At 37.7% G+C, this 16,289-nt stretch overlaps 2 protein-coding genes across 2 annotated transcripts; both read right to left on the bottom strand.

The window, feature by feature from the left end:
• Positions 1–94: 94 nt before the first annotated feature.
• Positions 95–6,531, bottom strand: LOC136250236 (platelet-activating factor acetylhydrolase-like). Its single transcript, XM_066042415.1, has 9 exons — positions 6,137–6,531; positions 5,911–6,070; positions 4,591–4,720; positions 4,422–4,535; positions 4,282–4,373; positions 1,522–1,679; positions 1,432–1,462; positions 1,248–1,387; positions 95–315 (listed from the first exon to the last, which is right to left on the bottom strand). Exons 1-9 carry the CDS (start codon positions 6,447–6,449, stop codon positions 218–220), a joined length of 1,236 nt encoding a protein of 411 aa, XP_065898487.1. The 5' UTR covers positions 6,450–6,531; the 3' UTR covers positions 95–217.
• Positions 6,532–6,630: 99 nt separating this feature from the next.
• LOC136250238 (platelet-activating factor acetylhydrolase-like) lies at positions 6,631–16,267 on the bottom strand. Its single transcript, XM_066042419.1, has 9 exons — positions 15,836–16,267; positions 15,621–15,780; positions 13,306–13,432; positions 13,148–13,261; positions 13,008–13,099; positions 10,878–11,041; positions 10,791–10,821; positions 10,600–10,742; positions 6,631–6,775 (listed from the first exon to the last, which is right to left on the bottom strand). Exons 1-9 carry the CDS (start codon positions 16,053–16,055, stop codon positions 6,678–6,680), a joined length of 1,149 nt encoding a protein of 382 aa, XP_065898491.1. The 5' UTR covers positions 16,056–16,267; the 3' UTR covers positions 6,631–6,677.
• Between the last annotated feature and the right edge of the window lie 22 nt (positions 16,268–16,289).

Consider the following 16,289-nt stretch of genomic DNA (forward strand, 5'->3'; position numbering starts at 1 on the left):
TGCATGCCAAACTAAGGGGGTCTGCATGCCCCCCACCTCACCCAAGGGAACAGCCAAAACCAGACCAGCCGGGGAGCTGCAACCCTAAATCATATCCATGAATGTGCACAACTTTGAAAATAAAATGTATAGCAACAGCTAATGTACAATTAGTAAAAATCATTATAATGTATATTATCTCTGCATGAGTTAACTCTGTTAGCCATATCTCTTTTATCTATACTTTTGACTCAATTTTCACATTAGTACCATGATACACTATTCCTGAACTGTCTGTGTCACTCTCATCAAGGTCTTTGACTGGGTAAGTGGAGTCTAGAATGTAGACAAATTTTACAAACACGTAACATCATTGATTGGAAACAATTGTATTCCACAGAAAAATAGCTTTTATTGTACATAATTATGACTAGTAGTAGGCTCCAGGCTATTATGCTCAATTTTTCACCTATTATGCTTTTGAGCAACCGCTCAAAATCAAGGTTATTATGCTTTCAACATCATTGAGAACTGACTGTTTTATTAGTTTCCTGACTGCTGTATTAGAGTAAGCGACTGCTCTATTAGAGTGTCTTGATCTTATTTCTGCATAGTGTAAATAACCAACCAAGTAACTGTTATTTTGTTATTATATGTTTTCAAATATAAAACGCGGTGATGATAATATGTATTGTGTTTATTATTTGCTTCCTTTTTGGTGCATACGTTGTGCATTTTAGAAAAGCACACCTATTATACTAGCATTATGATTGATGCTTTTGGTTGCCTATGCAGACCCCAGGGATCTACATAGTTACCCGAAGGCCCTGTGTCATGGTGCCTGAGCAAAGCAAAGGCATTACCACAGGACCTGAGGATTACTAGACCCCAGGTGGTCTTATTTTAAACTCTATGTAATTGCTGTACCTTGACACTGTTGACAGCTGCTTTTAACAGAGAAATACTGATTTTAACAGAGAAATACAAGCACAGACATTTCATGCTTATAATTGCTTTGACATAGTATTTAAAAGAGTATTTGAGGTTGTTTCTATAGAATTTTGGCCAGCAGGATGCTTGATAAAATGGTCAGATGGTAAAGGGATTGAGAAGTAAGACAGCCTACATGGTACTTTTTTTGTGTATAAGTACCCCACCCCAAAGTCCAGCTTTATCAGGTAGTAGTAGTAGTAGTAGTAGTAGTAGTAGTAGTATAACTCAGTACATTTCTGCTGCCCACTGCTATATAAGAAACTTTCATGGCTTACCTTCCCACAAGTGTCTGTTAAGAAATGCAATACACAACTTCATGTTAGTTCTGAGAATAGTTGTCACATCTGGACTGACAGGGGATCGACGTGAAGGTAAGATAAATCCAACATCTGAATGGTCCTCATGGTTAGTTTCTCTAGACCAACAGGTAACATTCAGACACTTAACAGATTCACATACCGAATTGTAATAAGCTGACGAGTGGGATACTCTATATTAAGTATAAACAATATAAGGCAACAATGTGTATACTTTACTTTAACTGCTTACTGTCATTACGAGGGCCAACATCTACAATCCGTTTCATTTTGATGACACTTTTTGGCCATTGCCAAGTCCAGGAGTTGATAAACAATAATGGCTGCTCCACTTTGTCTTCTATACCATCCTCCACTGGCATCATGTATGTGTCAAGGCCAATGCCCACTCTGTAACAAAAGTTTAAAATATGGCAACACTTTTCTTTTTAAAGATATTACAACAGATGATAAACTGTCCTACAAGCAACGTGAATCTCCAGGAGCTACCATGAGCAGTGGAGTACAAACAATTAACATGGAGCAAAATGTACAGCACACCTTGCAATGAATGTGCTCAATCTTTATGGAGAACGGACCAGTATAGAAAATACTTTCTCGCACAGGTGTAAGGCATTTCTAAAATGTACGTAAACTCCTATCATCAGTTATACAGATTTCGGTATAAACGTATCGTACAATGGGGGATACTTCAGATCTTAAAATAAAGGCAGCCGCCAAATTTTAAAAGCACATTGCTGTACTGCACATTATCTTTTGCTTACTAAAATCTACTGTATACTAGGGCTGTGACATTTTGCTACTTTCACAATTGTAGAATGCAACATATTACGATTATGATAACTATCATGATGTTATATCAGCATCATGCATGCACGACTTTGTACAACTTGTGTTAAGGCAGTAGGCAGTTATAGTTTAATACAAACAGTATAACAAATAATAGTATCCTTAGAATTCAATGGTTTCTAACAGGTAAGCTTATAAGATTTATTCACACAATGAACATGTGATGTCACGACATCACGATTGTTACATACATATCAACATCACAATGTTCAAAGACAATCACGATTAATCCCATAATCGATATAATCTCCCAGCCCTATTGTATACTCCATGGGTAATCAAACTGAGAATAAAATTATCAAATCACGCCAGTGAATGTGGTGATATACCTAGTCATGTTTGGCAAGTACAACAGAACAGTATTTTAAAAACAATATTTAGGTACCATCACTGCATGACTACATATTCACAAGAACTCAACCAGTGGCTTTTCATTGTGTTGCCTTTTTCTAGAAGAACTGCATACTGCAATAGCTCAGTTGAGCTCCTACAATAGTCAATAATATTAAAGAAGTGAACATATCAGGAGCGTATCCAGCAAGGGGGTTTCCAGATTTGGTAGTGAGGGGTCTGACAGATTTTGAACATCAAATGCTTCAAAATTTACTAGCTCATGCTCTATAGATAATATATGCTATCTTCAATATAATTAGTTACTTAGCTCCCTTTAAGTTAGTATGGTTGGTCAGGAGTGTTGTTACGGTAGTTATCCAATATCCAAATTCTGCAGTTAAAAACTTAAAATTAAATGTTTCAAGCTAGTCTTGCATTAACATTATTCTTTAATAAAATTATACCTGCAATCCATTATGAATGCTCTATTAGAGTATTTTTTACTGCTCTATTGGAATACAGCTGACTGCTCTATTAGAGTGTCTCAATCTCATTTCAGTATATGTGACCAAATTTTAGAAAACCGTCAATATACACATAATAGTACTTTTGTAATAAAACACATTTAAAAACTATGGGCAAAAAATGCAAGCTCCAGAAAAAAAATTACGTAAGTTATTACCACCTCACTGGTGGGCGAATTAAGCCTCCAATGGACAAATCCTGGGCATCATTGTGTTCGCCTGTTCATAGGGAGTACAAAAATAGTTGTTTCTTCTTCATACATGAAAGGATTTCAAAGTTACATACATTTGTTTACGTTGCGGTGACAAAAGAATTTACCAACAATCGTTTTTCAGTGAATTTGCCTTCCTTCTCGAACACAGAAGTATGTCTGTGGCAAAAACTATACCTTGGTGGATGCACCAATTCATGGCGAACACAATGAGCCAAGATGCAATTCCGTACACCGTTGTATCAGTAAGTTATGATGGTTTATGTAAGTGCCTGTAGATTCTTTTCTCGATAGCTTCTGTACATATAAATTTATTGCTCGTCCAGCTGTCTAGTGCTGTATTTCCCATGTTGCTTAACTTATGAAGCTGAAACTTAGCTAGTCCATTCCTCTGTCCCTGTAGAAAACAAAGAACAAATAAAATGCATTTTGAAAATTGTGCGGATATCGACGGTTTTCTAAAATTAGGTCACATATAGTTAAATTTATACTCTTAATTGTTCTCCCTAAAACCTTTTTAAGCAAGTCTTCTATTATATGCACTGTAGCTTTGCTCTATTCCCATCTTTCTGTATGTTTGTGTAGCCAAATTATGATGGTTTCACTTTGGTGTTCTTGCTGCAAGATTTCAAAGGGGGTTTCCGGAACCCCCTAAATACGCCCTTGCATATGATCTCACACCAATGGTGTTGTACAGAATACTGGCCCACTTCTTCTTGTCAACAAAGTGTTTGTTGCACATTACTACTGAAATTTTGATATTCTAAAAGCTTTAATGGTACTTGAAGTTCACTAACATATACCAATCTTTAATTGCATCATAAAATGCAGCACATATTTGTTTATTCATGATTTGTGCGTGGTCACTTATGGAATTACATGAGGTGGACAGAAGCCAAATGGTAACAGTGTACATAAACTACTACAGACTAACAGAGTCTAAACAGACTACATAAATGTGTACAAATGCATGCAGGTAAAGCCCTTCTGCAGATGGAGTTATATGCTACATGGATGACAATAATTTCAATAAATTTTGCCAAACCCAGTAATGTATAAGTTCTACAAACATACCGGAATCGTTTATCATCAGCAAGAGCTGTCACTGTGGTAGCTCCACCAAATGAATGACCCATCATTGCAGTATGTACCAAGTCCAACTTGCCCTACATAATATGTAACTAAACTAGTTGTATACTCCTTCAGGTTTCTACCTTAAACTGTTTAAAGTCAAAATCTGATTGTAGCAAGTTCTCAAACTCACCACTACCATCAAGTTGCTGGATAAAATCCAAACCTAGTAATATCTCCTTCCGTCGTATTGTCAACTACACACACACAACAACAATAAGCACTAATATTACTACAATATTGATTAGTTACTTGTTGAAATCTGAATATCAGCTCTTCGACACCAGATGATGGAGGTTTGCCATAAGGAATCCAGTGGTCCACGAATTCTTGTGAGCCATCTTTTTTACACTTAGTGTAACAGTAACCAGATGAGTGGTCCCTGTAATATATGACCATGTGAGTATCAGTATGTCACAGTGGAACATCACTTATTCAGTTAATTAAGCTGTCTGTCAAGTACATTTCAACCAAATGTTAGAATGACTGCTGTATTAGAGTATTAACCTCACACTTGTATATTTGTAGTGACTTTACAGTCGCTTTTATAGAGATTTTCATTTATCCAGTAAGGTTGTGCAATAATAGTAAAACCTATATCTCGATAAGTAACAACTATTTGATCGATATTATCTCGATAATGCAAGCGATATTTTTGTAAACAGTTCTACATATATGTTGACATAGTGCTTATTAAGTCAGAAGATTTATCACTTCCCCAATTAGCTTGACACCTTCTACAAGTTTTCCATCTGACTGTGGTTGATTTACAACAGATTACAGAGATTTACTATTATCTCAATAAGCAAATTTGTTATCTTATTTTCTATAGGTGATTTAGGTATCTAGATAATCTTTTTTATCCCCCAACCATATTATTCAGCCAGGGTTTGAAGGTTATACTACAATACTGGTTCACATTTAGCTATGCACATTATTGGGTATCCAAGACCAATATTGCTACCAATAGGGTAAACACAGGTCATAGGCACTGTTTGTGATAGCGGGAATCTACTGGGTTAGTTGATACTGAAATTGCTTGCTGTGCACAATAAAACTTTTATCCGATAATTTAAATATGATACCTTGGTATTATACTAAATATACATATGCGACACCCTTGAATGCATACAGTACACAAAAACATTGTTGAGAAGAGTTTAGCAAGCAACAAGGAAAAAGTTTATTTTGATGCCGAAACTCTGCATTTTATTATTATTTTTGGTGTCAAATTTTCATATAGTATTGTGGCTTTGTCCTCAAGGTGTTACCAACTATATTTGAGGCCTGAAAACAGAAAAAAAGTGATACCAAAATATGTAGCGGTGATTTTAATAGTGAAATACAAGAATTAACAGGTGTGATGGACCCATTTTGTAGAAACACCATAGCATTAGTGAGATGAGATTTTTTGCATGTTCTTTAGTGTCAAACTGGTAACAAAATACATATCACATGGTTCTTTTTTTTTAAAATTTAAAACACAATTTTGCATACTGCAAGCTATTGTGCGTGTGTGTGTGCGCATGAGCATGTATGTGTGTACATGTATGGGTGTATGTGACACCCCACCTGTGTTCTACTGCAGCTACCAGGTAGCCATGAGAGGCAAGGTCACAACAAACAGCTGAGTAAGTAGTTCTCATCCCAACCACTCCATGTGAGAACATTATCACTGGTAGTGGAGTAGATGTCTTCACTGGTGCTCCATAAAGTGCTGCAATGTTCTGCCCTGTACTCATCAAATTTGTGAACACCACAGCTAGAGTTTAGTACCTTAATTATGTTTAGTACTCACCACAAAACATAGTAGCTAATGATCCTACTGCTCCAGCCACGAAGGAAGGCATTTTTTGCAACATGTATCCTTTAGCGTAGCAGCTATCAGGTAACCAGGGCGGGTAGTGATATCCGGAGTCAGGGGTGGCCTCAGTTGGATAGTAGAGACGGAATAGTAGTCCACTATCGTCTCCTTTACACAGTGGCATCACGTCCACAGATCCTACCTGGTGTGGACCACTCGGTACGGGTAGACCAATACCTTTAAACATGCCAGCCTTCCTCCACCCAGGATCCTTTGTTGCCGCAGAAGATTCGCCAGTAGTGGCCATCTAACTGATCTAACACTACCTCATCAATCGTCCCTCAATACCACAATCGATTATATGACGTCTACTATTAATCGTTACTAATCACGTGTATATAGCTAGTGTTAGTTACACACGCTACCGTTCAGTGCTGCTGTCATCCCTACCCATGCACTGACAGGAAATTACCCTCTAGCTCTACAGCTTTCACAAATTCATAAGCAAATTAGAAAATTTTTTAAAATATATTTATCATAACTTAGACTGAAGTTCCACATTAGTACCATGATACACTATTCCTGAACTGTCTGTGTCAATCTCATCGAGGTCTTTGACTGGGTAAGTGGAGTCTGTGGAAAACATACAAGCAAGAGAATATAAGCTATACTAGCCAGCTAGATGTTCAGTGTACGTGTGTGTGTGTGTGCGTGTGCGTGTGTGTGTGTCAGGTGTGTGTGTGTCAGGTGTGTGTGTGTCAGGTGTGTGTGTGTCAGGTGTGTGTGTAGCTAGTAGTAGTAGTAGTAGTAGTAATAGCAATAGTAGCTGCTATTCTGTTTGTGTCTGAACCCCCTAAGTTATATGCTGGATAAGTTGAAGGGCTATGAGATTTCACCAACAGGCAACTTAACTCACTTACTTTATATGGACAATCTTAAACTTTTTGCCCAGAATGATGATGGATTACAGAAAATGGTTGATTTGGTGAGAAGATTTTCTGATGATATAAGAATGTCTTTTGGCATCAGCAAGTGTGCCAAATTAACGAGGAAAGTCGGTGTTTACTGGCCCTGTATTAACAATTGGTGATGAGATTGGTGAATTGGCCTATGATGAAACCTACCGCTATTTAGGCTTTCCTGAGTCTGGTGGTGTTGATCATGCAAAATGTAAGGAGGCAATATCTGCAGAATTGCTGAAGAGACTCAAAGTGGTGTGGAAGTCATTGCTTCATGGTAGGTTTAAGGTGCAGGCCACTAATGGTTATTGTGTTCCCCTACTTTCATATGGTTCTGGGATTGTTGAATGCACTAAAGCTGAACTTTCCCATTTTGATGTGATGACTCGTAGAGTTATGACCTCCTCGAATAGCCATCATCCACGCTCTGCAATTGAGTGTTTGTATCTACCTCACCATATGGGAGGTAGTGGACTGGTGAATATTGAGCATATGCACCAGAGACGATTACTGATGCTCTCTCACCATCTTCAAACATCTTGGTTAGGGAGTGTTTTGGTTTAATTTCCCAATCTCCACTTTCTAAGTCCTTGCTATCAAAAACTAACAAGTTTGCTTCTGATTTGGAATTAAATGACATCTCTCGTTTCACTTCTGGACAGCTAAAGAATGCAATCTGCCATGCCCAGTGGCAGAAGCTTCATACCACATTGTGTGAGTAGCCTCTTCATGGCAAAATTTTCAATCATGTAAGATCAGATAACATTAATGCTTCCTTTGGTTGAAACACTCCCTACATAGTGAATCCGAAAGTTTCATTTTTCAAGTGATATGTACCAGAGTGTATCAGGCAAAAATTATAAGATCTCCTGTTCCATCATTGCTGTGCAGGCTCTGTGCTGACCAATGATGAGACTACTCAGCATGTTCTAGCTGGATGTCCTGTTCTAGCTTCAATTAGTTATATTGAGCGTCATAACATGATTGCTTGAGTAGTGCACTGGCACTTATGCAAATCTTTTAACCTTCCATTGCCATCCAACACTTGGTTTTCCCACAAACCTTTGCCTGTTATAGAAAATGATGCTTGCGGGATTTGGATTATTTACCAACATTCGAATATCAAGTAACAACTAGACCAGATATTGTTGTTTTTATGAAGCAGTGCCACTGTATAATGTTTGTAGAGATTTCATGCCCAGCCGATGTAAATGTGTTTGAGAAAGAAGATGAGAAGGTCTCAAAGTATCAGCCACTAGCTAGAGAAGTTTCAACTTGTTATAATCAGCCAGTTGAAGTCATCCCAATTGTTTTTGGACACATTGGTGTTGTTTCGCGTCGTCAGCAAACTTATCTGAAGAAGTTACCTTGTTACAGCAGTAGTCTGTTTCAGCAGCTCCAACAAGCAGCTTTGTTTGGAACTATTTCAATTTTGAGAGACATTAATTTTAAGTATGGTGTTACTTAAGCCTTTATGCTCGTACATCATTGAATTTCTGTACAAACGTACATGTGTAATCATTTTAATGAAATCCAGTAGTAGTAATAATAGTAGTACTAGCTTTTTCTGACAGCCTGTTCGCAAACTTGCAGAAAGCAGCTATTGTAGGAACAGTTTTTGTTCTAAGAGACATTAACTTGTAATATATCTTAGGGTTAAGTTTGATATATTATTGTATTCTGTACCAATGTACATGTTTAATGAAGTAGTAGTAGTAGTAGTAGTAGTAGTAGTAGTAGTAGTAGTAGTAGTAGTAGTAGTAGTAGTAGTAGTAGTAGTAGTAGTAGTAGTAGTAGTAGTAGTAGTAGTAGTAGTAGTAGTAGTAGTAGTAGTAGTAGTAGTAGTAGTAGTAGTAGTAGTAGTAGTAGTAGTAGTAGTAGTAGTAGTAGTAGTAGTAGTAGTAGTAGTAGTAGTAGTAGTAGTAGTAGTAGTAGTAGTAGTAGTAGTAGTAGAATGAGAAGGTAACCAAGTACCAGCGGTTAGCAGGGGAGATGTCAAGGACTTATTGTCAGCCGGTAGTGGTTGTTCCAGTTATTTTTGGAGCCTCTGGAATAGTTTCAAAGAATCAGAAGAGCCATCTGAAGAAGATTCCAGCCTATAATGAAGTAGTTTTTGCCACCTTGCAGAAGGCAGCCATTCTTGGAACAGTTGACGTTCTTAGGAATGTTAATTTGTGTATGATGTAGCTTAGGCTTTGGCTTGTTACATCATTACTATTGTCTGTACAATGTGTTGTACATGTAGAATTTCATTAAATCCGTAGTAGTAGTAGTAGTAGTAGTAGTAGTAGCAGCAGCAGCAGCAGCAGTAGTAGTAGTAGTAGTAGTAGTAGTAGTAGTAGTAGTAGTAGTAGTAGTAGTAGTAGTAGTAGTAGTAGTAGTAGTAGTAGTAGTAGTAGTAGTAGTAGTAGTAGTAGTAGTAGTAGTAGTAGTCTGGCTGACATTAATGTTCTTGACAAAGAGAATGAGAAGGTAACCAAGTACCAGCGGTTAGCAGGGGAGATGTCAAGGACTTATTGTCAGCCAGTAGTGGTTGTTCCAGTTGTTTTTGGAGCCTCTGGAATAGTTTCAAAGAATCAGAAGAGCCATCTGAAGAAGATTCCAGCCTATAATGAAGTAGTTTTTGCCACCTTGCAGAAGGCAGCCATTCTTGGAACAGTTGACGTTCTTAGGAATGTTAATTTGTGTATGATGTAGCTTAGGCTTTGGCTTGTTACATCATTACTATTGTCTGTACAATGTGTTGTACATGTAGAATTTCATTAAATCCGTAGTAGTAGTAGCAATACTGTGTAGTGTGTGCATGTGTTTGGCCTGGCCTGCATGGTAATCACAAGATTCTATGCTGCATGGGCAGCTCCTGAAATTTTGATGACTGTTTTCCAAACTTTTGTTGCATGTACACTCATCGCATGTGAAGTATGCAAAATCAGGAGGGAAGAGGCATGCTCCCCCAGACATGCAATCTGACATTGAGTAATTTTCTTTCATACACAGTTTTTTCAGCATATGTTGTGAAATCATTGTTCTGCTGGCACAGTTCCAGGGCAGGCCAAAGAGTAAGGGGGTGGGGTAATGTAAAACTTGAAGCAGGTATGCATGCATGCATGCTCCTGGAAAACTTTTAAGATTTACACTCTGAGATAGGGAGCTAGGCTTCAATTGCATTTCTTAAGGTCTAAATGACAGTGAAACATTGCTGGGGAGTGAATATTTGCTTTGAAGTACTAACTATACTGATGCCTACTAATTCCATGCTCCATTGTGGAGCCTCTCTTTTTAATAGTTCCTGCATCACACATTTCAAAGTGACAATGTGAGACATATGGCAATGGGCTGGGAGCTCAAAAGCATCATCTAGTGATTAAATGAATTTCTCCAATGTTTAATCATCAATGTCGTATGTGAGAGTACACAGTGTGCAAGACTACAGAGATGCATGAATGTTAAGGCATGCACTGTTACAAAGAGTTCACACTACAAAATAAAATCACGTACCTTTCCACAAGTGTCTCTTTAGAAATGAAACACACAACCTCACGTTAGTCACATGGATGCTTGTTAAATTGGGACTAGTTGGATACCAGAAAGTACTGGGTAACACAAAACCAATGTCACACAGGTCTGTGTGGTATGTTCCCCTATACCAATAGAGCATCGGATACAATGTACACAACAAATGCACATACTTAAGTGTTATTAGTTGTCGAGTGGAATACTCTAAAAATAAAGATGTAGATAGATATGCGATTACTACCATTTGTCAAACTTCTTACTTCTGCTATCAGTTTGAGAGTTAATGTCCACCAGTTGCCTCATTTTATTGATGTTCTCAGGCCATTGCCAGTTCCAAGTGTTGATAAACAATAATGGCTGCTCCACCTTGTCTTCTATACCATCTTCCACTGGCATCATGTATGTGTCAAGTGCTATACCCACTCTGTAAAAATGATGCAGTATGGGTGCATTTTCTCCTATGTGTACCTTCGTATAAATCCGGCTGTATATATAATATAGTTAGTGATAAGCAGGTAAGCAAATTAATAAGCCATTTTACTCAATGAAGTAACCGTTGTTTCATGGGACATAAACTTACATTAGAATTACATCTTGCGAAGTATGAAAATGTGCATAATATATCAAGAGATTTATATCCAACTAGCATTCAATTTGGTATATCCGCCCTGCATGCAGGGACCACATTAGTATCATTCATCCCCTACAACATCCATAGTGATATCACTTTTACAGTGCATGAGAGTCCACCATCCTGCAAAGTACACCAACGTGATGGGAAGCATGCAGGTACTCCTGCACCTGAAGAACTGCAGTAGTTAAGCCAAGAAAACTGTAGTAATGTGTATGCTTATATGTTTAGCACACAGCTAGGTGTAAACGATGTGCATGGTTCTAGTACCTGTCCTATTATGCAGGTTATACATGTAGCATCATTTGATAACATTTAACTTATTGACAACAAAAGACATCAATTTGTAATTTAATACTATAGCATTGGTACCTGCCCTACAATGCAGAACAGACCATCTTGCATATTATATGCTATGCACTAAGTACTACGTACAGGAGCATCTCCAAATATTGCAATGGAAACCAAGCATTAAAATTCATGTAGCTAACCTTATCCTTGTGGTTAAATAAAAATAAATAAATAGCTATGTCATATGCACATGAATGTCACTTTTAAAGAACATGAGGCTATGCCTAATGCTTGTGTATTAGTGCTACAATGCATATGTAAAAGCCGTCCATCTGTCTGTCTATGGTCAGTCAGCTATCTCACTAACCACTGCGTGTATAGGCATGGTTTTGTGCCTCATGAAGCACTTACCATCTGGCTTTGCCGATTGTTAAAAGAAGCTTTTAACTCCTGTCGTTTGTTGTCTATACAGAGCGTAAAATGCAAGGGTGTAGAGCAAAATTCGCTCGGATTCTTTCTATAAACCGCATGCAAACCGCAAGTAAACACCTATTCCATTCAACTTGCGCATGCCTTTATAAACAACTTTTATAAACACACTCTGATCACAAGTCATATTTAGTCTATACGGTAGAACATAAAAGGTGAAAGCACTAGGGTGTGAGATCAAATCACAGTTGTATTGCTGTTTTTGTTTTCTTTTTAGCCAACCTTTTAATTACCACTTTTTTTTCCTTCAACAACCTTTTTTGTTACAACTTTTATTGCCTTTGGCAGCTCTTTTGGTAACAGCCTTTTCTGTTTTTTTCATGCTATTTCTCTCACTATCTGTATAACTTTCATGCCGTACCTTTATTCTCTCACTACCTGCCTATACCTGTTTCGACATTATTTTTTCTATCTTATTATTTTAAGTGCTTTTGTTCTTACCACATCATTAACTCTTGGTTTTACCATATGAAGGTGATGACAATAAGTATGTGAAGTAAAGAGAACAGGTGGGAGTTACCATACAAAACTCAGCCTGCACCGTATAGGCAGGTACTGATACATTATGTAGTACTAATTCGTGTTGTCATGTTGCACCTGTGTGGTAGACATGTATAGGTAATTACTGCACAATAGTTCAATATTACAGTTGTCTTTGCTTATGTAGCTACACACAGCTCTGCTGTTTAAGATTACGTGCATACTCACATCATTTCAGTGTGCTTGCAAGATGGCATAAGGTAAAGCACAATAACAGGAGTGCATCAAATCCTACGGACAGTAGGACATAGGATTGTACAGGATTCCATTAATGCACTCCAGGCAGTACATTAAGCTATAGGTCTTTAATGCTGACAATGTAAATTGGCTAGACCATTATGGAAATCTTGTGAAACCTAATTACACTTTAGCAGCTATATGATGATCTTGAGATACAACATGTGGTAGGTAACATGCAAATACATCGCATGTTACCCACTGGAATCGTTTATCATCAGCAAGAGCTGTCAATGTGGTAGCTCCACCAAATGAATGACCCATCACTGCAGTATGTACCAAGTCCAACTTTCCCTACATAATATGTAACTAAACTAGTTGTATACTCCTTCAGGTTTCTACCTTAAACTGTTTAAAGTCAAAATCTGATTGCAGCAAGTTCTCAAACTCACCACTACCATCAAGTTGCTGGATAAAATCCAAACCTAGTAATATCTCCTTCCGTCGTATTGTCAACTATGCACACAATAACTAATATTATTACAGTAAAGATCAGTTACTTGTTGAGCTCTGTATATCAGCTCTTCATCAGATGATGGGAGTTTCTTATAAGGAATCCAGTGGTCCACAAACTTTTTAGAGTCATTTTTCCAATACTTTGTGTAACAATGCCCAGCTGAACGGTCCCTGTTATGCAAAGATAGAAGATTTAAAGTGAAGAATTAACATACATTTACAATGCAGCTAAAAGTTTCCACATAAAGCGTGTGGGACTTCTAGATGAGAGTTCGTAAACTATTTGATATTTGATAATGAACATAGTACAAACACCTGTCTAAAATATAGATAGCCAACTTTAAAAATAATTCATCAGTATCCTATCATATTTGTTTGTTAGTGGTCTCTTTTGTATATCCTAGACAGTACTAATTAAGGAATGCGGAAATTCTGACATTTAATCCACCCCATGTTTCTTTACCTCTAAATGAGAACATATATAGTTTCTGTTTTCAAAACCTTAGTGACAGGAGGCTTATTGTCATTACTCACTATTAATTTTAAACCACTGGACCTGCTTGTTTTATTAATGTGACTGCTCTATTAGAGTATTTTAATCTGAGATATGAACTAGGGGGCAGCAATCCTTTCTTTCAAGGTTATAGCTATGTGCTAAAAGTAAAGCATTACAGAAAGTCAATCCCACATGGCAATACAAGCCATGAAGACAAAAAGTTTCCAAAGAAACATGATGACCTTCAATGTGGTATGCAGGGGTGGATGACCAAAAACTACATTCTTAAGTGGCCTTATACCAATTTTTGAAAATGCAAACAGAATTCTCTGCATAGGTTGCTGCAGTTGTTATAGTGCATTACAACACCCATATGTGATGGCAAAGGGTGAAAGGTTCCAGCCTTTAAGAATAAATGGGACATGTTTGCAAGGTTAGGATAGCCATGGTCAAAAGCCCACAAATTATCAAAATGCATGAACTTATGTATCTACTGAAAATTAATATTGCATTTGTTAGCGTTAAAACTAGTTTTCAGTATTTGTTTCCAAGCTTCTGACAGTGCATTGAAATCTGCCTTACACATGGCTGACTAGCAACAGTTGTTAAATATCACTTGTATTATGTTTTGCACACAAGCCCTCCATTGCTACAGTGCAATTTTCTATTTCACAAGTTTACATTCACCAGCAAAAACTTTTGATATACTGACAATATACATACCCTCAAGACTGGATTGCTAGCTAAGATTGCTGATCCCTTAAGTGGGTAGGCATGTGAAAATGGTAGCTACATAGCCAGCAAGCACCATGTAGAACGTTAGCAATGAAATTGTAAACAAAAGCAGCAAAAGGAAATGCAATACATTAGCAGAAACAGGCACAATGGAACAAACATGCAATACACAATGCCGGGTTCTAACACAGAACTTGGCAGGTATGCACAATCTGACACTATTAATATTGCATTGATGTCTTGTGTGCATGACACAGATAACAATTTATACATCACTGCATATTACAGTTAATATAGTACGCACACGTTGAGCTGGATCCTCGAAAACATTTAATAACTCATGGATACAATTATACATGATCTTGAAATTTGGCTCATTTTTAGCACTGCTAAAAATATTTCAAAATCTTTTTGTTCAAATGTCTGACACAATATTTACGGCCAATCAAAATTTTCACCATACATTTCCTATGGGGAAGCCATAAAATACAGTGTCTGTTACAGTCCTTTCCCGAAATTGTAATGGAGCCATACATGTCTGTTGTTGACATCTTTGCTGACTAATCATCTGGTTGGCTGAAATATTTACTCTCTTAGAAAAAATCTACTTTTAAATTTTAGCTGTTTTTCAGGATCCAGCTCAACTTGTACATACTACAGTACAATCGGATAATTGCAGTGTTGACTACAAAGCATGTACACATATCGTCAGTCAGTGCAACAAAATTTTAATGGGTACATTCAAGTAGAACAAACTTTTGCATGCAGTACCACTGGCTGGAGTGGCTCAATCCATTTTTTCATAATTCTTACATGCATATATACCAATGTAGATTATATAGATCCTTTGCAGGTGAGCTGCTGCCATAGCAACATCTGCCATCTTGGAGTACAACCCTTTTTTGCAACTGTTAGTTTCTATAAGAGTAAAACAATACCCAGGAAGTAAAGCTGCTTCTTCTGCATTCTACGGCAAAGGTTGACCTATGCTCTCTCCTATGCTATCAGGGTTGCAAAATGGGTTGTACTCCAAGATGGCGGATGTTGCTATGGCAGCAGCTCACCTGCAAAGGGTCTATAGCACCACTCGGAAGCTATATACCAGTTTGTACAATGCACATACCATACCTGTGTTCTATTGCAGCTACCAGATAGCCATGAGAGGCAAGGTCACAACAGGTAGCAGAATAGACTGCACGCATCCCTGTTATTCCATGTGAGAACATTATCACTGGTAGTGGAGTAGATGTCTTCAATGGTGCTCCATAAAGTGCTGCAGCCTTTTGTTCTGTGAGTCATCAGCAAATTTGGTGGGTGGGCCATGCAGAGCTTCCTCCACTGACCTTTTGCTAACATTTCGTGTCCTTTAGCATACAACGTAAGGTACAGCTCATTGGGTAACCAGGCAGCATATCGATATCCGGCGGAGTCAGGGGTGGCCTCAGTTGGATAGTAGAGACGGAACAGTAGTCCACTATCGTCTCCTTTACATAGTGGCATCACATCTACACATCCTACCTGATGTGGACCACTCGGTACGGGTAGACCGATGCTTTTAAACATGCCTACATTGAATCTACCATAGGCATAGATATCTATGTACCCTCAGCCAAGTCCCATTGAATACCACAATCGAATACAACCTAGCTATATATGTGACGTAATTCTGTGTGATCACCTTGTATGTTCAAAAATTATTTGGCCTTACACGTTCTGAGTACAGTGTCCACATTCACTGTATCCATATACGTCTGTGCATGTATGTAAGCATGCAATTTTATAGATATTCACCACAGA

This window comes from Dysidea avara, chromosome 3 (assembly GCF_963678975.1).
Source record: "Dysidea avara chromosome 3, odDysAvar1.4, whole genome shotgun sequence".
Taxonomy (NCBI): Eukaryota; Metazoa; Porifera; class Demospongiae; order Dictyoceratida; family Dysideidae; genus Dysidea; species Dysidea avara.